The sequence below is a fragment of the Microcaecilia unicolor genome, chromosome 3, assembly GCF_901765095.1.
Source record: "Microcaecilia unicolor chromosome 3, aMicUni1.1, whole genome shotgun sequence".
NCBI lineage: Eukaryota > Metazoa > Chordata > Amphibia > Gymnophiona > Siphonopidae > Microcaecilia > Microcaecilia unicolor.
The window spans coordinates 278,695,528-278,721,303 of NC_044033.1; the positions used below are offsets into that span (position 1 = coordinate 278,695,528).

The following is a 25,776-nucleotide window of genomic DNA, read 5'->3' on the forward strand; positions in this document are numbered from 1 at the left end:
TCTAGTAGACAAAAATAAAGCAAATTAAGAGAAAGAACCTCCCAGTTCAGATATGTTTGGGTAGAGTTATGCTTCCCAAACATGATTGGCAGACCTTAAAGACGTTCAGGATCTCCAGGTATCCACAATGAATATGCAGGGGAAGTCTGCATATAGTGGGTTTTTAATGTAAACAAATGGAACTCCTGCAAATTCATTGTGGATAGCTTGAAAACATGACTGGCTATGAGGTCAACAGGACAGGTCTGGAAAGCATATAATTCAAAAGCAAAATTACCTTGGCTATGTACACATAATTGTATTTGGAGTAACCTGGGTGTATTTCTTCAGCCTGGATAACAGAACATAAAAACAAGAGACTCAAAGAAGAGAAAACATGGTTCACATACAATTTTCTGCACAGATCAATGTTTTTGTAATGGATTACAATATCAGGTTAAATGTCACAGTACAGATGATTGCCGATTTCTCACTGTTTTAGCATTTCTTAATTCGTAAATGTTTATAGAGTATTATCTGTGCCTTGCAGTCAGGATTGTCACAAACAGTGAGCAAGGAGGGCATTTACCTTGGTGCCAAACCAGGGAAGTAAGAGATGATATACACTGCCCTTTTCTGAAAGGGGGTGCTGAAAGCAACCTTTGCCCTGGAGCTGCTTTATCTAGTGACTGTCCTGCCTCATTTCAAGCACATGTAGCCTTATTGATATATGAGGTAGATCATACAGGAAAATGGTGCTGATCTGTCATGTTCTACTTACTCACGTGCATGGGTTTTAATGTACTTGTGTAATCTGGCAATTAGGAGTAAAGAGTCCAGGAATCCTTTGCTAAAATGCAATGAGGGTTGTTGAAATTGATGCCCACAATGAGAAAATAAAACAAACAAACAAACAAACTGTGGTGCATAGGTCCAAAATGGTTTCTTGGATATGAAAGAATTTGATAGCTCAGGTGTTGGTAGATCTGAGTTAGCCACTCTTTGTTGTGTTCGTTTAATGTGGCAGAATCCTAGTTGATGTTTTGCAGTGCCCTATTACAAGTTACTGGAGAATTAGATATTAGAAAGCTTCCTCTGTAACCGATTATCAAGGGAGGATGGACTATTAAGGCTTTAGAACAGCAAACCATCAGTGCTAGTTGGGATATCAGCAGAGATGTATTAAGAATATACATGGAGAAAGTATGCAGAGCATGGCACATGTACTTCATTACAATCCCACTACATATATGGGGGTATGTGTGTGTGCAATTCTGGTCACCACATCTAAAAAAAGATACAGTGGAATTAGAAAAGGTACAGAGAAGAGTGATGAAAATGATAAAGTGGATGGGACGACTTCCCTATGAGGAAAGGCTAAATTGGATAGGGCTCTTCAGCTTGGAGAAGACAGGGCTGAGGAGAGAAATGACAGAGGTTTATAAAATACTGAGTGGAATGGCTAGAGGTGAATTGCTTTTTACTCTTTTCAAAAATACTATAACTAGGGGGCACACAATGAAACTACTAAGTAGTAAATTTAAAATAAACCAGAGAAATATTTCTTCACACACTGTGTAATTAAACTCTGGAATTCATTGCCAGAGTTGTGGTAAAAGCAGTTAGCTTAGCAGTGTCTAAAAAAAAGGTTTGAATAGTTTCCGAAAAGAAAAGTCCATAAGCAATTATTAAGATGAACTTGGGAAAATCCACTGCTTTATTTCTAGGATAAGCAGCATAAAATCTGTTTTACTGTTCTGGGCTCTTGCCAGGTACTTGTGTGACCTGGCTTGGCCACTGATTGAAACAGGACACTGGGCTTGATGGACCTTTGGTCTGTCCCAGTATGGCAATGCTTACGTTCCTATGGTATTGGATGTGAGGGCAGTTTGTGGCGTGGTGCGGCTGATACAGGAGGTATTTTGGAGGGATAGGTTAGTTTGTGGGGTGGTGGATCAGTTGTGGGGAATAGTTTTTTGGGGTGGAGCACTCATGTTTTGGGACTGGCAGATAAAATTTAATCACTGAAGCGTTGACGTTGATTGAGCAACGATATATCTTTTCTTGGGATATGGTAGCCCCGAATGGACTAAATATGGAGGTGGAGTGGATCTAGGACGGGTTGCCTTTAAGAGATGGGTGGGGTTGGATTTAGGATGGGTGTATTTAACCTTGGTAATAGATTGTGAGGGCATGAAGCCTGAGGATCAGTAATATGGGACCTGGACTAGACGTTAGTCCCGCTGGTGAGTAGTCAGAAATGGTATTTATACATTTTACAAGTAAAGTTGATAAATACGGATAAAGCATATTAGGTAAAGTAATGATGAAGTTAAGATGTGTTGTTGGGTGTTTATAGATTATAAGAAAATAGTTCCTCCTGAAAAAGAGGACTTCGAAATGTGGCCAGCATTGAGGAACGTGGAATAAAAGAACTTGTGGTGGCTAGCTATTTTTCAGCTGCTCTGAATAATGCTCTCCTGCATCTACAGAAGACCATGTGTTGGAAATAAAGAGGGCAACTAGATTTATTTTCATGAATAAATAAAATGTTATAATTTGTTGAGGACTGCAAGTTCAACATTCTACAGCCAACCAAGAAGGAGTATAAAGACATTCCCAGGAAGAATTTTGGTTTTAAACATCTGCTGAAATGTATGTGAAGATATGACAGTTTAAAAAAAGTTCAAAAAGTTGTAAGGCGTTGATTGGATTTAAGAATTGAAGAGCATGGAAATACAACAGATTGATGGATTTATTGGAATGAAGGAACATTTTTGAAGTTAAGCCCTCTTGATAGCTCAGGGCAGTAATTGGTTGGGTGGGGGTAGTAGAACTTGAACTTGATCATCTGGTAATGCATATAACCCGGATGGTCAGGATAAGAGTATTGTTAACAAGGTAAAACAAATGTGTTGTGATAGGAGGAGTCCTCAATCTGTATAAGTGAGTTAATTTAATACATGTTGACAGGATTGAGCTTATTTTGTAAGCAGGAAGGATATGTATGTTGATTAAGGTTTTTAATAAACTGATAATTGAAAAAGATCTCTGAAGCATAATTAAACAAGTGAGTATTATAGTGAAGTGCTCTGGTTAAGAATAATATATTCCCTTTTCCTGTTTAAGATAAAATTTAATGCCAAGAAGTGCAGAGCGATACACTTGGAGTGCAGAAACCCAAAAGAGATATACCGGATAGGAGGGGAGAGATTAGAAAGCTCAACTCAGGAGAGGGACCTTGGGGTGATGGTGTCCGAGGATCTGAAGGTGAAAAAACAATACCATGGCCAGAAGGATGCTAGGCTGCATAGAGAGGGGTATAACCAGTAGAAGAAAGGAGGTGTTGATGTCCCGCTACAAGTTGTTAGTGAAACCTCACTTTGAGTACTGTGTTCAGTTTTGGAGGATGTATCTTGCTAAGGATGTAAAAAGACTTGAAGCGGTGCAAAGAAAAGCTACAAAAATAGTATGGGATTTGCGTTGCAAGATATACGAGGAGAGACTTACTGACCTGAACATGTATACTCTAGAGGAAAGGAGAAACAGGGGTGATATGATACAGACGTTCAAATATTTGAAAGGTATTAATCCGCAAACAAACCTTTTCCAGAGATGGGAAGGCGATAGAATTAGAGGACATGAATTGAGGTTGAAGGGGGGCAGCCTCAGGAATAATGTGAGGAAGTATTTTTCACAGAGAAGGTGGTAGATACTTGGAATGCCTTCCCGCGGGAGGTGGTGGAGATGAAAATGGTAACGGAATCCAAAAATGTGTGGGATAAAGACAAAGGAATCCTGTTTAGAAGGAATGGATCCACAGAAGCTTAGCGGAGATTGGGTGGCAACACTGGTAATTGGGAAGCAAAGCCAGCTATTAGTGGTAAATATTATTTATTATGCTCCAAGAGGATGCAGGCAAGTTCAGGAAGTGGAAGGAGCTTGTGAATAAAGGAAAAATAAAAAGGAACAAAAACCATCTACCATCATTCCTATACAACAATAGTTCCCATTAAATCATATGGGCGTCATTTTGTATGAAGGCATCTCTTTCAAGGTGCCTCAGTGCTATGCAATGAAAACCTATTCTAGAATGGCATCTGGGCACTTGGATTCCATTATAGAATATTAACAAAACTTGGCACTGGGGTGACTGACCACTGAATTGCAAGGTGGTGCTCTAGGACCGACTTGGAAAACACTGATTTACAGTATTCTGTTAGGGGCCCATTTACAAAGCGGCAGTAAGCCCAACATGGGCTTACCGCACGCTAATCTGGAGCTACCGCTGGCCCAACACAGGCCCCGGTGGTAGTTCCAGCCCCAGCATGCGCCATTTCCCTTGCTAGGGAAAATCAGCCCATATTTTTTGGTGTGGTGCTAAAATTGGGCAGCGCTGCATGCTACCTGGTTACTGTTGGGTTAGCGAGGGAACCCTTACCGCCACCTCAATAGGTGGTGGTAAGTGCTCCCCCCTCCCACATGGCCATGCGGTAAGAGCAATCTTACTACATGGCCATGGCTATTTTCAGCCTTTTTTTACCACAGCTTAGTAAAAGGACCCCTTAGTGATGCGCATTAAGTGCTTCTTTTAAAAAGCTATGCTAGCGATTCCTACACAGCAAATGAGAGGAAGCTCGTAGGAACTGAATGGGCTTCCTCTCATTTACTGCACAGGAATCGCTAGCGAGGCTTTGTAAAAGAAGCTCTAAGTGGCAACACCGCCCGTGTCTCTCCATGCTCTGCCCATGTGAATGTCCCCTTGCATTTACGTGCTATGCCACTTATGTATACCCTTACAGAATAGCACTTAGCTGTTTTGCTGCTAGTTACATGCTTAAGCCTGCAAAAGTGACAATATTCTATGTGATTAAATTGTGCATAAATGCAGGTGTTCAGTTACAGAAATGCCCTTCATAGCAGAGCATATCATCATTCAGCTAATGAGGACTTAAAAATAATACAGATTATTATCAAAAACAGAAGCCAGATCCAAAATAAAATTTGAAACCCACTATTTAAAACAGCCATGCCTTCAAAAGCCAATTTATTATCAGCAGTTCTGGTTGCTGCATCTCAAAAAAGATATAGTGGAATACAAATAATACAGACAAGGTTAACCGAGGATGAACAAGTCTTACACCAAGAAAGGCTAAAAAGGCTAGGGATCTTCAGCTTGGATAAGAGACATATGATAGAAATCTATAAAATTCTGAGTGGAATAGAAAAGACACTTATTTGTTCTTTCACAAAGTACAAGAACTAGGGGACATGCCATAAAGTTACTAAGTAGCATGTTTTAAAAACAAAAAGAAAAAATATTTTCATATTCACTGCACAATTGAATTCTGGAATTTGTTGCTGGAGGATATGTTGAATGCAGTAAGTAGCTGGGTTTAAAAGAGTTCTTAGAGAAAAAGTTTATACATTGTTAATCACAAAGCAAACTTGAGGAAATCCACTGCTTACCCCTCAGAGTATGCAGCTTGGAGTGTATGTACTTTTGGGGATCCTGCCATGTATTTGTGATCTGGATTGTCGTTTTTGGAACAGGATACTGAGCTTGACAGATTTTTGATCTGAACAATTATATTTCTATTCTGCCATGGCAATAGCCAGGGCAGAGCAATGTAAGCCACATTGAGCCTGCAAATAGGTGGGAAAATGTGGGATACAAATGCAATAAATAATATAATAATAACCAGTACAGTAATTCTTGTTTTCGTAAAGCAGCATTTCTACAGCACTAACCTTCAGAGCAATGCCACTATTTTCACCCTTATGCAAAGATGGGAACAGATCTCCCATCTAAAATGCCCTCATGGTGCAGACTCATTTCCACTACTAGCTGTCTAAATTAGCCACATCCTGGTTTCACAAGGAAGAAAAACATATTACTGTGTCATATATTAGTCAAGTTTCCCAAATAAGCGCAACTGTAAAATCTGTTTTCCTATTGTACAGAAAGTGGCTTATTCTGTTTCCAGACTAGATTCCCCAGGAATGTGTAAGATTAATATAAGTAGCCTACTCTTGACTGATAATGAGTAAAGTATAGTAAAATTATGTTGGGGTTTTCTTTTTGCTCCATTTCTAAGGCCCTGATGACATGAGGGTCGATCTTCAAAGCGATTTAACTGACCAGAGGTGGCTCCTGGCAGGTTAAATCATCTAACCGATAATTTTTAGCAGCACTTAACTGGTTAGTGCCACTGAAAAATAAATGGTGAGCACCGAACTGAAAACTGGCTATTTTGGAAGCGTTCCAGGGTGGAGTTGGTACTTGGCTGGTTAAATGCCATTATTCAGTAATTAACCGGCCCCAAGTTTATGGAACAATTTGCCCCCAGAAATTAGGTCTGAGCTCTCACTCACCTGGTTCAAAACTTTACTGAAGACCTATTTTTTTTTTTCAGTTAGCCTTTAAAATCCCTCCTGGGTGCTAACCTCTGCCTTCTCATTCTGTGCTACAGCACAAGCAAAGCAATTTTAATTTTATAATGTTTAAGTTGTGTGATTGAGAATCTTTTTGAGTGTGCTCTCCCTCCTGTCATATATTGATTGGAGCTTCTCTTCCCCCTGTTGTGTTATTAATGTAAACTGTAAACCGCTTTGACCTCCACAAACAAAAGGCAGTATATCAAATATCCAATTAAACTTAAACTGCACAGATAGGACCACATAAAAATCAGTCCTATCATTATGTGGTAACCCGTAGTCGGTTAAGTGCTAAATATTGCACTTAACTGGCTATGTATTAGTTGGCTCTGAAAACCCAGAAATTCAATGCCGGTGCCCAGATATGGCCCAGCACTGAATTTACGGGTTTAATACCTGGCCTATGGATTTTCCTGCTGTCCTGACCTATTTAAGTTATAGTTGGGTGAGTCTTTCAACAATCAATCAATTGATCAAATAAATGACTACCACAGATCTACCTTTGGCCTTTAGCAGTACCTTGAGCAGCAAAAGGTAAAGATGTTAAATTACCTTAAGGAAATTTTGCAAAGCCTCCTGTACAGTTGCAGAAGGTGGATTCCCAAACAAAGTAGTTGCTACCTTCCTCTCAATCCATGAGAGTTGTGAAACCTGCAATAAAATAAGAGTAGGTGTTTTCCGATTTTGAGATCATAAGAATATGTGAAGCCTATTTTACATAGAACGTTGAGAGTGGAATTGAGACATCCAGGTCAGGATGTGCTCAGTTCCAGTGATAGTTTAGAACAGGATCTGCTGACATAGAGAGCACATGTATTTTCTGTTATATACAACGAGAGCAGCCAGGTGCATCAGAACACCTTTTTATTAGGGGGGGGGGGAGAGGAGGAGGAGAGCACCAAGCTCCAACCCCAGCTCCAGCATCTCCCCTTCACATACCCACCATCCCGTATTCCCCCCCCCCCCATGGCGTCCAGTAGCTTTCTCTACCTCTGAATCCCCAACCACAGTGACCAGCATTTATCTCCTTCCCTTCCTGGCAATCCCCCCCCCCCCTGTGGTGTCCAGCATTTCTTTCTTTCCTTCCCTAGCTCTCAACCTCCCCTCCCCCCTCCATGGTGCCTAGCATTTCTTTCCGTTCTTCCAATCCTGTGGTGTCCAGCAATTTCTTTCCTTCCCTAACCCCCATACCCATGGTCTCCAGCATTTCTGTCCACCTCACAACATGTTTAATACCTTACCTCTCTCCCCCAGGGCAATGAGCAAGGCACCATAAGCATCAAGACTGGAAGGCATGGGGCCTTGAGCATCTGCGCATGTTCAAGGCCTGTTGGCTTTGATGTTTTTGGTGCTGTGCTGGTTGGAGTATTGCCACCCTGGGGAAGGGAGGTAAGGTACTAAACATATCGCTAGGGGGGAGGGGGCGGGGCAGGGAAGAGAAGGAGAATTTGTGGGATGCCATGGCTCCCCCCTCCCCCCATTCTGACACCTATAGAGGAAACTTGGCAACTTATATGTGTTATGTCAGCCATTTAAAAAACCCATAGGTGTGAATGCTGCTAATTACAGAGACCATACTTTGTTTATCATTAATCTGGAGGGAATAAAAAACAAGGGGATGAAGGAGGATAACTTCCTTAATCCTTCTGTAAAGGGCAGCCAAAATGACTTTAAAAACCTGTATGTGCTAGAGAGAAGCTGTTAATTCTGATATGGATATATTAGGTCTTACATATGCAATTCTCTTTTTTTTTTTTTACTTTAATTATTTTTTTTATTAGCAAACTTAATATTTCACAAAACATCAACTTCAAAAACAATTATCCCCTCCTCCCCACCTCTAAACATAAATTGTATCCTTAAGTCAATTGGGTTATATCCCGAAACCGAGTCCATAGGTCCGAAGTAGAATTGTATCGGCCTCTTCTTTTATCAGTAAGTTTCTCCATCTCTCCAATCAAGGATAGCTTCAAAATCCAATCTGTCTCGGTTGGACCCTCCGACTGTTTCCAAAACCTGGCAATAACACTCTTCGCTGCTGCCAGGCACATTCTTTTGAAACGTCTCTGCCACTCAAATATGCAATTCTCTTTATGAAATGGGGAATACATGTACGGAGTTTGATACACCCAGGCCACAATCAAGCCATAACCCCATCATCACACGCTTTTAGAGTTTCTATGTATTATGGACATCTGTGTATACTGCCACAAAGGTGAGGATTTCAAATCAGGCATGGAAGCCCAGACCAGATGTATTCCATGTATTAATAAAGGTGGAAAGAAGAGCAAACAACAGCCAGTATAGTTAAAAGAAGATGTGAAAGAGGCTATTAGAGTCAAAAGAGCATCGTTCAAAAAATGGAAAAAGGATTTGAATGAAGAAAACAACATGCAGCATAAGCACTGGCAAGTTAGAAGCAAAGCACGATAAAGACAGCTAAAAGAGAATATGAAGAGAAACTTGCCACAGGGGCAAAAACTCATAATAATAACTTTTTCAGATATATCAGAAGTAGAAAGTCTGTGAGGGAATCCATGAGACCATTAGATCATCAAGGAGTAAAAGGGGCACTCAGCAGTGGCGTAGCTAAGGGTGGGCCTGGGTGGGCCTAGGCCCACCCACTTTGGACTCAGGCCCACCCAGTAGCAGCACATCTATGATGTGGTTGGCAGGGATTCTGAAGCCCCACTAGCTGAAAACTTCCAACAACTGTCCCTCAAGCATACCTTGTAAATAGCAGATCTTCACCTGCAGAAAGCAGCGACTGATACATAGTGCTCACACTGGCCCCATAGCCTTCCCTCTGACGTATTCCCACCTATGCGGAAACAGGAAGTTGCAGCAGTGGGAAGGCTGTAGGGCCAACATGACCAGTGTGTATTAGTTGCTTCTCACTGCCAGTGAAAATCTGCTATTTAAAAGGTATGCGGGAGAGGGGGGATGTTGGAGACCATATGGCATGCAGGTGAGAGAAGGAGAGCCCAAATCACCTATAGGACTGGGTGGGGTTCTTCTGCCCACCCATCTTGGGCCCAGGCCCACCCAAAATTGGGTGTCTGGCTACGCTCCTGGCACTCAGAGACGACAAGGCAGAGAGACTGAATGAATTCTTTGCTTCGGTCATCACTGAACAGGATGTAAGATCTCTTTCAAGGGTAATCATACGAAGGAACTGAATCAAAACTTGGTGAAGCTGGAAGACAAAATAGCCAATCAACAAGCTGAGTAGTAAATCACTTGGACCAGATGGTGTACATCCTAAGGCAAGGGTTCACAACCGAGTCCTCAGAACACACCAAGCCAGTCTGGTTTTCAGGATATCCACAATAAATAGCATGAGAGACATTTGTATGCAGTGTCTCCCTTGTGTAAAAATCTATTGTATGCATATTCATTGAGGGTGATCTGAAAATCTGACTGCCTGAGTGTGTCCTGAGGACTGGGTTGAAAACCCCTGCCCTATGTTGCTGAAAGACAAACAAGAAATTGTTGACCTGCTGTTAGTCATCTGTAACCTGTCTTTAAAATAATCCGTAGTACCTGAAGATTGAAGGGTAGCCAATCTAATGCCGATTTTTTTTATAAAGGGGTTCCAGGGGTGATCCTGGAAATTACAGGCTGGTAAGCCTGACATCAGTGCTGGATCAAAATGGTAGAAACTAATATAATGAATAAAATTACTGAACTCAGACAAATAGGATTTAATGGGACAGAGTCAACACGGATTCAGCCAAGGGAAATTTTGCCTCACCAATTTGCTTTATTTCTTTGAAGGCATGGATAAAGGTGAGCCAGTTGATGTAGTGTATCTAGATTTTCGGGAAGTTTTTGACACAGTTCTTCATGAGAGACTCCAAGGAAAATTAGAAGGCCATGGGATAGGAGGCAATGTTCTGTTGTGGATTGGGAACTTGTTAATAGATAGAAAACAGAGGGTAGGGTAAAATGGTAATTTCTCTCAATCGAGAGAGGTAAATAGTGGAGAGCCCTAGGGATCTGTACTGGGACTGGTGCAATTTGACATATTTATATATGATCTGGAAATAGGAACAGCAAGTGAAGTGATTAAATTTGCAGATGACACAAACTATTCAATGTTGTTAAGACATTCATGAACTGCGGAATATTGAAGGAAGACCTTAGGAAATTGGAAGCCTGGGCATGCAAATGGCAGATGAAATTTACTGTAGACAAGTGCAAAGTAATGCACTTTGGGAAGAATAATCCAAATCATAGTTACTTGATGCTAGACTCCAGTTTAGGAGTAACCACAAAAGAAATTATCTAGGTGTCATCATGAACAATATGCTGAAATATTCTGCTTAGTGTGTGGCTGCGGCCAAAAAAGCAAACAGAATGCTAGGAATTATTAGGAAAGAGATAGCAAATAAGACAAATAATATTATAATGCCTCTTTATCACTCCATGGTGCAACCTCACCTTGAGAATTGTGCGCGCAATTCTGGTCACTGTATCTCAAAAAAAGAAAAGTGGAATTAGAAAAGGATGACCACAATGATTAAGGTGATGGAACTTCTCTCATATGAGGAAAGGCTAAAGAAGTTAGGGTCCTTCTACTTGGAAAAGAGACGGCTGAGGGGGGAATATGACAGAGGTCCATAAAACTGAGTGGAGTAGAATGGGTAAATGTGAATTGATTGATTACTCTTTCTAAAAGTACAAAGACCAAGGGCCAATCTATGAAGTTGCACGGTAATACTTTTAAAATGAATAGGAGAAAATATTTTCCACTTAATGAATAGTTAAGCTCTGGAACTCTTTGCTGAAGGATGTGGTAACAACAGTTAGCATATCTGGGATTAAAAAGGGTTTGGACAAGTTCCTGGAGAACCCCCCCCCCCCCCCCCCCCCCCCCCCCCCCCCCCCAAATCTGTTATTAAGGTAGACATAAGAAAACCACTACCTATCCTTGGAATTGGTAGCATACACTCTTGCTACTATTGGGATTCTGCCAGGTACTTATAACCTTGATTTGCCACTGTTGGAAGAGGATACTAAACTAGATGGACCCATCAGTATGACTCAGTATGGCTATTCTTATGTTCCTACACATGGATATCATTTCCATATTTAAATGCCAGAATTTCCACATGACTTCTAAAATAACCTCCATAATGTATCACACTGAGTTAGATCAATGGTTGATCAGGTCCAGTTTCCTTTCTCTGATAGTAGCCATTCTGGCTTGCTTGGAAGCAGTTTCTAATTTATCTATCTCTTATTTTATTTAAGGGGTAGCTATTTTCTGCTTCTTACTCCCAGAAGGAATAAAGATAGTAGGAATGTATAGGAAAATATTTTTTGTCCTATGTTAGCATGCTTGCTCTTTGATGGGTAGCCTTTTCTGTCTTATTAATGGAGTTATTTTTTTTTACTTCTGCTTTATTTTTATTTAAAATCGCTGCATTCTTATTAAGTGGTTTATCAAGTTTAATAAACTGTAAACTATATCTACTACTATGTATCATTTTTATAGTGCTACTGGACTTACACATGGGCTCATTTTCGAAAGAGAAGGGCACCCATCTTTCAACACAAATTGGGAGATGGGCGTCCTTCTCCCAGGGTCGCCCAAATCGGCATAATCGAAAGCTGATTTTTGGGCGCCCTCAACTGCTTTCCGTCGTGGGGACGACCAAAGTTCCCGGTGGCGTGTCAGAAGCATAGCGAAGGCGGGACTGGGGTGTGCTTAGCACATGGGCGTCCTCAGCCAATAATGGAAAAAAGAAGGGTGTCCCTGACAATCACTTGGACGACTTTACTTGGTCCTTTTTGTTTTAAGACCAAGCCACAAAAATGTACCCTAAATGACCAGATGACCACCAGAGGGAATTGGGGATGGCCTCCCCTTACTCCCCCCGTGGTCACTAACCCCCTCTCTAAAAAAAATTTTTTAAATATTTTTTCCAGCCTCTACGCCAGCCTCAAATATCATACCCAGCTCCATGACAACAGTATGTAGATCCCTGGAGCAGTTTTAGTGGGTACTGCAGTGCACTTCAGGCAGGCGGACCCAGGCCCATCCCCACCTACCTGTTAAACTTTTGGTGGTAAATGTAAGACCTCTAAAACCCACCACAAACCCACTGTACCCACATAAAGTCCACACTCACTGTTCACTAATGCATCATACATCCACTTCTGAACTCTCATCCCCCGTAATCTCACAGCACTCATACCTTTACTCACAGAAATATGCATACCATATGTCTTTATACCTTATTATTGCCCTTTAAGCTCCCATTGTCTCCTTCCAACGTTTCAATGTTTGTGTTCCATTGTTACATCCTTAACGACACCTCGATTGTCTCGCATAACTCTGCACAATGTAATCCATAACCAATTTGTAACAAACTGCATTTCCATCATTCATCTCATATTATAAGCCACACTGATCCCGCAAAAAGGTGGGAAAATGTGGGATACAAATGCAATAAATAAATAAATAAATAAATAGGTGCCCCCCTTCATCCCTAAGGGCTATGGTAGTGGTGTACAGTTGTGGAGAGTGGGTTTTGGGGGGGCTCAGCACACAAGGTAATGGAGCTATGCACCTGGGAGCTTTTTCTGAAGTCCACTGCAGTGCCCCCTAGGGTGCCTGGTTGGTGTCCTGGCATGTCAGGGGGAGCAGTGCACAACGAATGCTGGCTCCTCCCACGACCAAAGGGCTTGCATTTGGTCATTTCTGAGATGGGTGTCCTCGGGTTCCATTATCGCCGAAAATCAGGGACAACCATCTCTAAGGTTGACCTAAATGTGGAGATTTGGGCATCCCCAACCATATTATCAAAACGAAAAATGGCCACCCATCTTGTTTAAATAATACGGGTTTCCCCGCCCCTTTGCGAGGACGCCCTCAGGAAAACTTGGGCGCCCCGTTCGATTATGCCCCTCACAGTGCTCCACAGGTACACATTCAGGGATGGCCCCTACTCTGGAGAATTAGGGATTTTCATATTTCTTTTTCCCTTTTTCCTATTATAAATCTTTATTAAAATTTGAAAGAGAAAATATTAAAAGCAACATGGGTATAAACAGGAGACTAAGAGGTTACCATTTAAAAACAGCCCCCAAAAGGTGGGTTTTAGGCTAGATTTCCACAGGGCCAGAGAGGGAGCATGACATGATGACTCAGGAAGTTTATTCTAATTGTCTTGACAGTAGGTGGAAAGAAAAGAATCTGAAGTTAGTGGCTGAGGAGAAAGGTGCAGATTAGAATATCCTACTTGAAGAACAGAGTTTCCAAAGAGGGTACAAGGATAGATAGAAAGGAAAGGTAATGAGGAACTCCAGAATGTACTTTCATGTGAACAAGAAGAGTCTGAACTTTGATTGGCTAGATTTATAGTGGCTGGGTTCCACCAGATAAAAATGTAGCAGGTTAACACTAAAAATCAGCACTGGCTGATCAGGACAGTAGAAAACCTGCAGCAATTTCCTTTCCTGCACTAAGGGGGTCTTTAACAAAGGCAAATTAGTGTGCGCTAAATGCTAAGACACCTATAGGAATATAATAGGAGTCAGCATTTAGTGCATGCTAAAAACACTAGCGTGCCTTTGTAAAAGGGGCTCTTACTGTATAAGAATATAAGGAGATGAGAAATGCAATACTTGGTCAGAACAAACAGTCTAACAAGCCCAGTATCCCGTTTCTAACAGTGGCCAAATCAAGTCACAAGCACCTGGCAAGATCCAAAGAAATAGCTAGCTTCCGTGCTGTTTACCCCCAAAGAGGTGGCATCTTATTTTTGTACTGGGTTGTGGTGGTGTAGGGCATCTGTCCTCAGACTTGACTGTGGAGTGGGAGGGAGATTTAGTGTGAGCTATGCGTCAGCACAGGGTCAGCCAGACTTATTTTTATTTGTATGAACCCAGCTATCTACACAAATTTAGATGCATGACGAATTGTGTTTCCCAAGTCCAAGTACCCCTTGCCAGTCAGGTTTTTAGGATATCCACAATGAATATTCCTGAAAGAGATTTGCATATAATGGAGACAGTGTATGCAAATCAAGTTCATAAATATTCATTGATGTAGAAGATAGTGACATCTAGCTAAATTCAGAGCATTGCCCCTGCCATGCCTGTTATCTAGCTCCCCATAGTCTACGTAAATTTAGACAGTAATGTGGGAACACAATCTACCCAGACAGATGGGGTTACTTTTTACCGCGGCTTAGTAAAAGAGACCCTTAGGCATCAGGATTTACACCAAGTTTTACTTGGTGTATTTGACCATGACTAAACTTAGTTGCGTGGACCGGAGCTCGGCTTATTCTATAAAGTACACCTAAATTAAAGTGTACTTTATAGAATATGCTTTGATTTATGTGGGGAAATGTTGGCATGATATATAGAATCTAATCCTATACGCCAGCAATTATTTGTACCTAGGGCAATGGAGGGTTAAGTGACTTGCCCAGAGTCACAAGGAGCTGCAATGGGAATCAAACCCAGTTCGCCTGGATCTTAGGCCACTACACTACCATTAGGCTACTCCTTTTACTTGCTTAAATCTTCTGAAAATGTGTAAAGATATATATAGGCGGTAAGTCTATATCTGAATTCCCTTCAATTAGGTACTCAGAGGGAATACAGTAGAAGTCTATTCTATAAAGGAAAGTACTCACATGCCTTCCATAGAGTTGGTGTAAGTGTGAACATCTTGGTGTAGCAAGTATGTAAGTAACCTAGAGTATTCTGTAAATTACATGTGTAAATGAAAGCCCCACCTATGTCCCACCCATGGTCTGCCCCTGTGTATGCCCCTTGCAAATGTGTGCTATGAAGTCTGGGGTTTTATGCCCTTTGTCATCTCATAGAATGATGTGCCTCATACCCCATTTCATGCATTTATGACTACTTTAATGTTTATGCCAGCATGTGTTAAGTGAATCTTAAAATGCTGCACTCTTTACAAAACACTGCAGTATGTTTTTTATGTCGAGCTAAAAAAATAGAATTTATTTATTTATTGTTCATATTACCCCTTGACATTTCCACTTACATTGGTTGCCAAATGCAAATTAAATATAGGATTACATTCAAAATTTCAACTTTGCCACCATCATGACAGTGTCCCTAGTTATCTATCTTTTCTCATTATCTCCTATGTTCCCTCATGTTCTTTATGCTCCTTAAAGGATCATAGGTTTGTTCTCCATAGCCCTTCCAATATTTTCACTACTCCTTCTCTCTGCAACAACCTTCCGCATTCTCTGCGCTCTGAGCTTTCATATAAGAAATTCAGGGTAGGTTTGAAAACACATTATTTTAATATTGCCCAAGGAGAACTGCCAGGAATCTAGACATCGGACCCAGATGTAGGATTTTATCCCTTATTCTATTTGAACAGACCATAACTTTTCTGAAGTGACTGTGATTAACTCTGTTTGAAATGTGACAATTTTTGGTTGTTTGCTGCTTTCCTATTAAAATATGGAGTTCCCTTCCTCTTCCTGGTTAGTCTGTACACTGCCTTGACTTGTTTTTCAAATAAGATGGTACAGAGAATTTTCTGTAAATGAGAAATGATATTTGTAGATGCCATGCTAGAAATTAAACAAGTATATGCTAGATATCATTCTCCAAGATTTTCTTCCATAAACACAGAACAGAATCATTTGTTAGGTACATCTGTCTTTTCCTTATCAATCTCCACATATCAGTTCTCAGCAGCTCATTTCCATTTCTAGCCTTAAAAAGTCTCTCTATATCTCTACCCATTTTGTTCCACCTGCGCTTTTGCTAGCCATATCACTCTCTTCACTTCTTTGAGTTTTATGCGGTATTCTTTTCTATGTTCTTTCTGCGTTCTACCTACTTTGCCTTTATTCCTTCAGACACTTGTTTGGTGAACCATATAGGTTTCCTTTCCTCTTGCTTTTGTTTTCTTTCCTTACATATAGATCTGTTGCCACTTTGATTGTTCCTTTCAGCTTGAACCACTAACTTTCCATTTCTCTTATATCCTCCCATTCTGCTAGCTCTTTCCTCAGGTACTCCTTCATTTTATAAAGTCAGCATGTTTGAAATTCAGGACCTTGAGTTTTAGATGTCTACACTCCTCTTTAGCTCCTATATTGAACCATATGGTGTAATGATCAGTACTGCACATAAGGGCACCCACCCGGACATTAGACACATTTTCCCCAGTTGAGAACAAGAGATCTAGTATTGCCTCTGGTGGGGTTTGTCACCAGTTGCCTGAGGAGAGCACTTTGAAAGGCATCCACTCTCTCTCTTCTTCTTTCCGATTCTGCAGATGGAACACTCCAATCTGGATTCGGCAAGTTGAAATCTCCCAGCAACAGCACCTCACCTCACCTTTTATTCTCAAACTTTGGATATCTATAACCAGATCTTTGTCTCGGTTTTCCATTTGTATTGGAGGTCTGTAGACGATCTATATCACTTCCTCCTTTCCCAAGTTGCCCTGAATTATAGCTGCTTATATATATATATATATATATATATATATATATATATATATATATATATATATATATATATATATATATATATATATTTTACATACAGTACTGCTACTCTACACTTTCAGTCAGCTCTATCCTTCCTGAAGAAATTATATCCCGGTATGCTTGCATCCCATTCACGGGAGCCATTAAACCATGTCTTTGTGATAGCAACAAGATCTATGTCTGCCTCTAACATCAGGGCTTGCAGATCCTGCACTTTGTTGCTCAGACTGTGACCATTTGTGCTCATTGCTTTCCAGCTATATTTTATTGACGGTTTCACTTTTTGCATAGCTTTTTGCCTAGTCTCCCATTCCATTTGCCCCTCTGAGAAACAGTACCTGCTCCACAAAACTCACAATCTAGTCGAGACAAACATTTACAACAAAAGAGATTCTAGGAGAATATATTCTATAGACATGATCAAGTGTAAAACCAACTTCAAAAGAGTTGACTTTTTACTCTGGATTTGAAAATGGCCAAGGGAGCATGATGTAGTCTTATGAAGTCTGTTTCAGGCAAAGGGTGCAGTATGGTTGAAAGGGCCGAGATAGGAAGCAGAAGAGAAAAGGTGCAGTGGGGAAAGACAGTTCTAGAGATACTTGTGACTAATTTAAAAGAGAGATAATGAGAAAGTGGTCAATCTCTTTATCCATCCCAACATTTCTTTTTTTCAATTCTGTTCATAGTCTTTGGATAATGATTCTTTTTCCTCTGGCATGATCCGCTCACATCTTAATAGCAAGTACCAAATCCTTCTGAGTGATATGTCACATATATCCTCATTACTCATATTCTATTCTGCAAATTTGCTTCTCTGGGTTCTGGAAGATTCACAGTCAAAGTTTTGAATTGTATTCATTGCTCTCTGCAACTGTTGCAGAGGGAAAGGGGAAATGGGACTTGATATACCGCCTGAGGTTTTTGCAACTACATTCAAAGCGGTTTACATATATTCAGGTACTTATTTTGTACCGGGGGCAATGGAGGGTTAAGTGACTTGCCCAGAGTCACAAGGAGCTGCAGTGGGAATTGAACTCAGTTCCCCAGGATCAAAGTCCACTGCACTAACCAATCCTTCACAGCATCAAGACTAGAGAATGACACAGGAGCGGGTAATCGCTGTAAACTGAAGTAATCCGCAGTAAAACCGTAAGAATAGGGAAAATTTTCAAAGTTTTACCGCGGGTGCAAAAAGAGGTTATTTTCCTGCCCTGCAGGAGCAGTAATAACCCCTGCATCCGCGGTACAACAGACGCTTACCCATGACATTGCCCCCCCCAAACGCAGGGCTAGCGCAATGCTGCAGGCAGCTCTTCCCGCCCTCAGCTCCTGGACAGGCTTTCTCTTCGTTCCTTCCTTCTCCCCCCTCCCACGCACGCGCGCGCGCTTAAACCTTTTATTTTCCTAGCAGCGACGGCAGTGAAGCACGCAACACAACGGGCTCACCTCCAGCCTTTCCCTTCCCTCACTCAGTGTCCCACCTTCTTGTGATGACGTATTTCCTGTTTCCATGAGGGCAGGACACTGTGTGAGGGAAGGGAAAGGCTGAAGGCGAGCCCACTGTGTTGTGTGCTTCACTGCCGTCGCTGCGAGGAAAATAAAAGGTTTAAACGTGCGGGGGAGGGGGCAGGAAGGAACAAAGAGGAAGGCTGTGGGGGAGCTAAGGGAGGTCAGGGAGAATCGCCAGACATGGATGGGAGGGGAGGGGGAGAGAAGAGATCGCTGGACATGGAGAGGAGGGGAGGGCAGGGGGAGAATCCTTGCTCAAAGCCCACCTCTTCAATGTTGCTTTCGGCACCTAACCTTTATACCTTTCAGGAAATCTAGACTGCCCCTATTTGACTGACTGTACATTTGTCCTTTAGATTGTAAGCTCCTTTGAGCAGGGACTGTCCTTCTATGTTAAATTGTACAGCGCTGCGTAACCCTAGCAGCGCTTTAGAAATGTCAAGTAGTAGAGAAGAGATCGCTGGACATGGAGAGGAGGGGAGGGCAGGGGAGAGGAGAATTGCTGGACATGGATGGATGGAGGGGAGGGCAGGGGAGAGAGGAGAATTGCTGGACATGGACAGATGAATGGAGGGGGCAGGAGAGAGAGCAAATTTGCTGGATATGGATGGATGGAGGAGAGGGCAGGGGAGAATGGAGAGTTGATGGACATGGATGGATGGAGGGAGGAGGGGAGGGCAGGGGAGAATTGCTGGGCCTTGATGGATGGATGGGGCAGGGGAGAGATGCTGGACATGGATGGATAGAGGGGGCAGGGGAGAGAGGAAATTGCTGGATATGGATGGATGGAGGAGAGGGCAGGGGAGAATGGAGAGTTGCTGGACATAGATGGATGGAGGAGAGGGCAGGGGAGAATGGAGAGTTGCTGGACATGGATGGATGGAGGGGAGGGCAGGGGAGAGAGGAGAATTGCTGGACATGGATGGATGAATGCAGGGGGCAGGGGATAGAGCAAATTTGCTGGATATGGATGGATGGAGGAGAGGGCAGGGAAGAATGGAGAGTTGCTGGACATGGATGGATGGAGGGGAGGGCAGGGGAGAGAAGAGAATTGCTGGACATGGCTGGATGAATGGAGGGGGCAGGGGAGAGAACAAATTTGCTGGATAAGGGTGGATGGAGGAGAGGGCAGGGGAGAATGGAGAGTTGCTGGACACGGATGGATGGAGGGGAGGGAAGTCAGGAAGGAGATGCACATGGATGGAGGGGAGGGAAGAGAGGAGAAATGCGGGACATGGATGGAGTGGAGGGCAGGGAAGAGAGGAGAAATGTTGGACAAGGATGGAGGGAATGAAAGCAACACCAGACTTTGTGGAGGGGGAGAGGGAGGGAAAGTGACACCGGACCTTGGAGGGAAGGAAGAAGGGAGGGAGGGAGGGAGAGTGACACAACCTTCCAAGGGGGAAGAGGAAGGAAGGGCATGGGGTACAGGGCCTTGGAAGCAAGGGAATGAAAGAGAGAAATGGATGGAGTTGGGGACTGATAGGCTGATGAGATCCAGTGGAGGGTAGATGAGGGCTACAGAGACTGGATATTAAGTGAGAGACAGAGGGAGCAATGGTAAAAACCAGTAGGTAGATGAGAAGTGAAACAGAGACTAAGGTGAGAGAAAGGGGGATAAACACAAATAAGGGAGGGGGGGGGGGCATGAAATGAAAGATCACTGCCAGACAGATATAGAGAACGAAAGGACAAAGCCAAGAGGAGAGAGAAGAAATGGAAACGCCAATGTGGAAAAGAATTTAGAGAAGACGGACACATGGAAAGTGGAAAAGAGAGTGGGACCAGCCCAGTTAGAAAAATAAAGTGCTCGGACAACAAAGGTAGAAAAGAAATATTTTTATTTAATACTTTTTAAGGACTGAGATGTGCCTGCTTTGCGAAATGTACGTCTTTTCTATTTTTGTATTTTGCAGAGTGCAGGAGAAAATACATTTCTGTTTCTCTTTTACCAGTGTTTACCTGGCTTTCTTGAGGGAGATCTCTATTTCAGTTTTTCTGTGGTTCCCTGTTTTGTATAGTGAGAAAAGAATTAAATGTGCTTGGAGTAGCAGAATGATTAGAAAAATTAGTGCTCATTATTGCTTGTTATGTGAATGAATATTCCATCACTGTTTCATTATTGCTTGCCAGACCAGTCCAGTATTATTACATTTTAAAGACATTTGTTTTAAGTCATGTATGCAGTCCTTACATGCACATGAATTTGCTTTTTAAACCCAAAGGTAAATCTTAAGGGTGGTTAAACAGCGAGGCTTCTGTGGATAGGGACAGAGTTCGCGGGGACAGGGATAGAGTTCGCGGGGACGGGGACAAATTTTGTCCCCACGTCATTCTCTAATCAAGACTGATCTTTTGGGAGTCCTCCTATTCCAGTAGTACACTTATTACAATAAATTTTTCTTGCATAAAGTTAACTGACGGTAAAGGCTTAATCTATTTAGGAACAAATTGTTTAGAGGTTTCCCCTTAAACTTATACTCTCCAGTTACAGTGAGCATTTCTCTTTCAAAACAATAGTCCTAATGGGAACAAGGCAAAAAAGTAACTCCCCCTCCCCCATACAGTGGTAATTAACCGTATAATCGATTACCCTGGTGATAGGGGCAAGGTAACCATTATGCAAGCTAGGCAGTCACTTAGGGCAACAGCTACAGGGGTGGAAGGGGACACAAAAACAGCTGCAGTCAAAGCAAACAATAGGTTTGACAGCCACACAAACTGGGAAAAAAAAATCAACAAATTTTTACCCATAAAACCCATTTACCTTGTTAAATGGTGTTTGGAAATTATGTACATATTTTTTACTTTTAAAAGTATGACATTCAATTATTTGTTTATAGTTATTTTTGGAGGTAGTATTAGAATGTTCATGGTTATCAAAATCTCTGGGCAGTGGCTAGAATCCTGAAAGTTATTTGGTGGGGAGGGTGGGGGGGGGGGGGGGCACGAGCCTTAAGGTTCACCCAAGGCATGTAATACCTTTTCATCAGCTTTGGGGTTGAGAAATAGGAATAGGAAATAGGTTAACAATAATTTTCAATTTCTAATGAATAACTAAAATTACATTTCAATAAACTATTAAAAAAATTAAGTTGAATCTTAGGTATACCTTTATTATTTTCTCTTCTCTGTAGTTTATTGTTCAACAGAACCTAAATTTAACTTAACACCATGGGGCCCTTTCTACAAAGCGGCTGTAGGGCTAACATGTGGGTAAGCGTGCGCCAACGACACTACTGCCAGGCTAGCGCGGGCACCCAGTGGAAATTTCAAAGTTGGTGTGCACTCTTTCCTGCAGTAGAAAATAATTTTCTATTTTCTACCACAGGGGGCGGTTCCCAATGATATATATACATATATTATTCAGAAAGTCAAAAATAAGAAACTGTGAATAACAGTTAACCCCAAAACATCACAGTTTCTTATTTTTGACTTTCTGAATAACCATCTCAGTTTGTCCCTCAGGTGAGTAGCAATATACTATTAGTATTACTACTTTATTTCAACAACAAATAATTTCAGGAGTAGAACTGGAAACCTTATAGTAACAATTCTGGATAGAATAATCTAATAATCCTTGGATCAAAGACTCTCTTGCATAGCGTATCACTAGATCCTAAAGCAAACACCCTTAACTCTATAAATATTTTATTAGAAGCTTCTCGACACCCGAAGTGGAATAGGTGCCCCCTCCCCCAACTCCCCCTTCATTATCTCCTCAGACCCTTGCTGAATTCTTTCACAACAAGGTTCAAAAGATCAACCTTGCTTTCTCTACCTCACCAGCTCTCCCTCCACTAGTCTGTTCCCCTCTCTCTCCTTCCCCTCATTCCCTTTCCTCCTTTCCTGAAGTTACTATTGAGGAAACTACACTTCTCCTTTCTTCCTCAAAATGTACCACCTGTTCCTCTGATCCCATTCCCACCCACCTTCTTAATGCCATCTCTCCTACTCTTATTCCGTTTATCTGTCACATTCTCAACCTCTCACTTTCCACTGCGACTGTCCCTGCTGCCTTTAAACATGCTGTGGTCACACCTCTCCTTAAGAAGCCTTCACTTGACCCTACTTGTCCCTCTAATTACCGACCCATCTCCCTCCTTCCTTTTCTCTCCAAATTACTTGAGCGTGCTGTTCACCGCCGCTGCCTTGATTTTCTCTCCTCACATGCTATTCTTGACCCACTACAATCTGGTTTTCGCCCTCTCCACTCAACCGAAACTGCGCTTACTAAAGTCTCCAATGACCTATTACTGGCTAAATCCAGAGGTCAATATTCCATCCTCATTCTTCTTGATCTTTCCGCTGCTTTTGACACTGTCGATCACAGCATACTTCTCGATACCCTGTCCTCACTTGGATTCCAGGGCTCTGTCCTTTCCTGGTTCTCTTCCTACCTCTCCCTCCGCACCTTTAGTGTTCACTCTGGTGGATCCTCTTCTACTTCTATCCCTCTGCCTGTCGGCGTACCTCAGGGTTCTGTTCTTGGTCCCCTCCTCTTTTCTATCTACACTTCTTCCCTTGGTTCATTAATCTCATCCCATGGCTTTTCCTACCATCTCTATGCTGATGACTCCCAAATCTACCTTTCTACCCCTGATATCTCACCTTGCATCCGAACCAAAGTTTCAGCGTGCTTGTCTGACATTGCTGCCTGGATGTCTCAACGCCACCTGAAATTAAATATGACCAAAACCGAGCTTCTCATTTCCCCCCCCAAACCCACCTCCCCGCTCCCCCCGTTTTCTATTTCTGTTGCTGGCTCTCTCATTCTCCCTGTCTCCTCAGCTCGAAACCTTGGGGTCATCTTTGACTCTTCTCTCTCCTTCTCTGCTCATATCCAGCAGACCGCCAAGACCTGTCGTTTCTTTCTTTACAACATCCGTAAAATCCGCCCCTTTCTTTCCGAGCACTCTACCAAAACCCTCATCCACACCCTTGTCACCTCTCGTTTAGACTACTGCAATCTGCTTCTTGCTGGCCTCCCACTTAGTCACCTCTCCCCTCTCCAGTCGGTTCAAAACTCTGCTGCCCGTCTCATCTTCCGCCAGGGTCGCTTTTCTCATACTACCCCTCTCCTCAAGACCCTTCACTGGCTCCCTATCCGTTTTCGCATCCTGTTCAAACTTCTTCTACTAACCTATAAATGTATTCACTCTGCTGCTCCCCAGTATCTCTCCACACTCGTCCTTCCCTATACCCCTTCCCGTGCACTCCGCTCCATGGATAAATCCTTCTTATCTGTTCCCTTCTCCACTACTGCCAACTCCAGACTTCGCGCCTTCTGTCTCACTGCACCCTACGCCTGGAATAAACTTCCTGAGCCCCTACGTCTTGCCCCATCCTTGGCCACCTTTAAATCTAGACTGAAAGCTTACCTCTTTAACATTGCTTTTGACTCGTAACCACTTGTAACCACTCGCCTCCACCTACCCTCCTCTCTTCCTTCCCGTTCACATTAATTGATTTGATTTGCTTACTTTATTTATTTTTTGTCTATTAGATTGTAAGCTCTTTGAGCAGGGACTGTCTTTCTTCTATGTTTGTGCAGCGCTGCGTATGCCTTGTAGCGCTATAGAAATGCTAAATAGTAGTAGTAGTAGTAGATTTACACATACAGTACTATATATAAAAATGGTTAGCAAAATGTCATCTAAATATTACTCATAAAATAGTGACTTTTAGAATAATTATAATAAAAATGCATAGGGCATCTTACCGCATAGCACCATCTTCCAAGGAGGTAGTATAAAAGAGGGTCCTGAGGCCGCAATTCAATTGCTTTGTCTAAATGCTCCTGAAAAAAAATTCCAAAACATCATTCCTAGAATCTTGGAATCAATTTTTTCTGTCTAGCATATCATGTCATTTAAGTATTCAGTCACTACCATACTCTGCTACCTGTAGCAAACTTTGCTAGATACATTTTTGAGCAGAAATATTAATGAGTCACCTAGATGTGATTTTAGATAGTCCTGAGGAAGAGTCAGTTGTCTTGGTACATGTGGGTACCAATGACATAGGAAAAAGCTCAGATCCAAAACCTGTAGTGTAGCATTTTCCAAAGTGCTACCTATTCCACATGCAGGGCCCAAGAGACAGGCAGAGCTCCGGAGTCTCAATGCATGGAAGATGTGATGGTACAGAGTTTTAGATTTGTAAGGAACTGAGTAACATTATGGGGAATGGGGATCCTGATGGCACTGGCAAATAAAAAGGAGATAGAGTGGCTTTTAAACTAGAACCTGGGGGAAGGCCAACAGTCGTTCAAAAACGCATGGTTCAGAACAAGGAATCTTTCAAAGATATCACCAAAACAGGGAAGACAGGGTATCCCGATAGCGAGGTTGCAAAAGAGACCATCCTAGATCAGGTGTCCTTAAATAAAAATCAGACAAAAGATTACAAACTAACACTTTCAACTACCGAGCAAGATATAAATAGGAACAACAAACATAGTTTGTGATGTATATATGTGAATCTACAGGTGTATCGGCCTGCCTCAGGAGTCTTCATACTCTTTTGTAATAGTCTGAAGAAAAAACTTGTGGCTGTCAACCTGTAACCAGGAAGAGACCTCGTGCGTGGAGCTCAGTGATAAAAAAGCTACGTTGTACAGGACGTCCCTTTCGATTATGCCCCTCCATGTGCACCAGCTTTACATTTCTCTTCCATCAATGGGTCATTTCAACTCCACCTGCAAATCAGCATTCTTCATTATCGCCACCATTTTATTGAGTCTTCTGCCACCTTCACTACAACTTGAGTTGACTTTTAAGAAGTACAGAATATCATTTATCCCTGAAAACTCTACTCTTTGCACAGGCTTCAACAGCACCCCCGCTCATGTCTATTTTCCTATCCTTTCCCTCCTCCACTACCCTCCTTCTTGTTTTCTGGTTCTGAGAATTGGTGTTCCCTTCCTTTTTTTTTCTTAGATTTGTAAACTGCCTTGTTTTGTTTTCTCAAGAAAGGTGGTATATCAAATACATTAAACATAAACATAAGGGAGCAAATTTTAAAATGAATATGAAAAGAGACCTTAAGCCAATGAAACTGAATGAGCAAGGGGGTTAGTTACATGGTCGAACCTACTGGTGCAAGAGAGCAGGCCAACACCGAGTCTTGTGGAACACCACATTGAAACAGTGTGCGCGAAGAATGTGAAGCTGAAATCTAGACCAAAAAAATTTAAAAAGATGATGATGGCGAAAAGACAGAAACCATTTTAAAACTATCCCCGAGTCCAAAACCTGAAAGACATGAAAGGAGTAGAGAATGCTCAACCAGATCAAATACTGAGGATAGTTCTACAGTGATCACCATTGCAATGTCACCTCCA

The 25,776-nt window shown here is 42.1% G+C and overlaps 1 protein-coding gene across 4 annotated transcripts in view; it reads right to left on the reverse strand.

Moving 5' to 3' along the window:
• RMDN2 (regulator of microtubule dynamics 2) overlaps positions 1-25,776 on the reverse strand; it is a 166,390-nt gene that overhangs the window by 21,251 nt on the left and 119,363 nt on the right. For 3 of the 4 annotated variants that reach the window (XM_030198116.1, XM_030198118.1, XM_030198117.1), the window contains exons 7-9: positions 24,154-24,231; positions 6,970-7,068; positions 278-331 (exon numbers count right to left, since the gene is read on the reverse strand). In XM_030198116.1, the coding sequence (XP_030053976.1) occupies positions 278-331; positions 6,970-7,068; positions 24,154-24,231 (231 nt within the window). The remainder of the gene's footprint in view (positions 1-277; positions 332-6,969; positions 7,069-24,153; positions 24,232-25,776) is intronic. The other variant, XM_030198119.1, reaches the window with a different exon arrangement.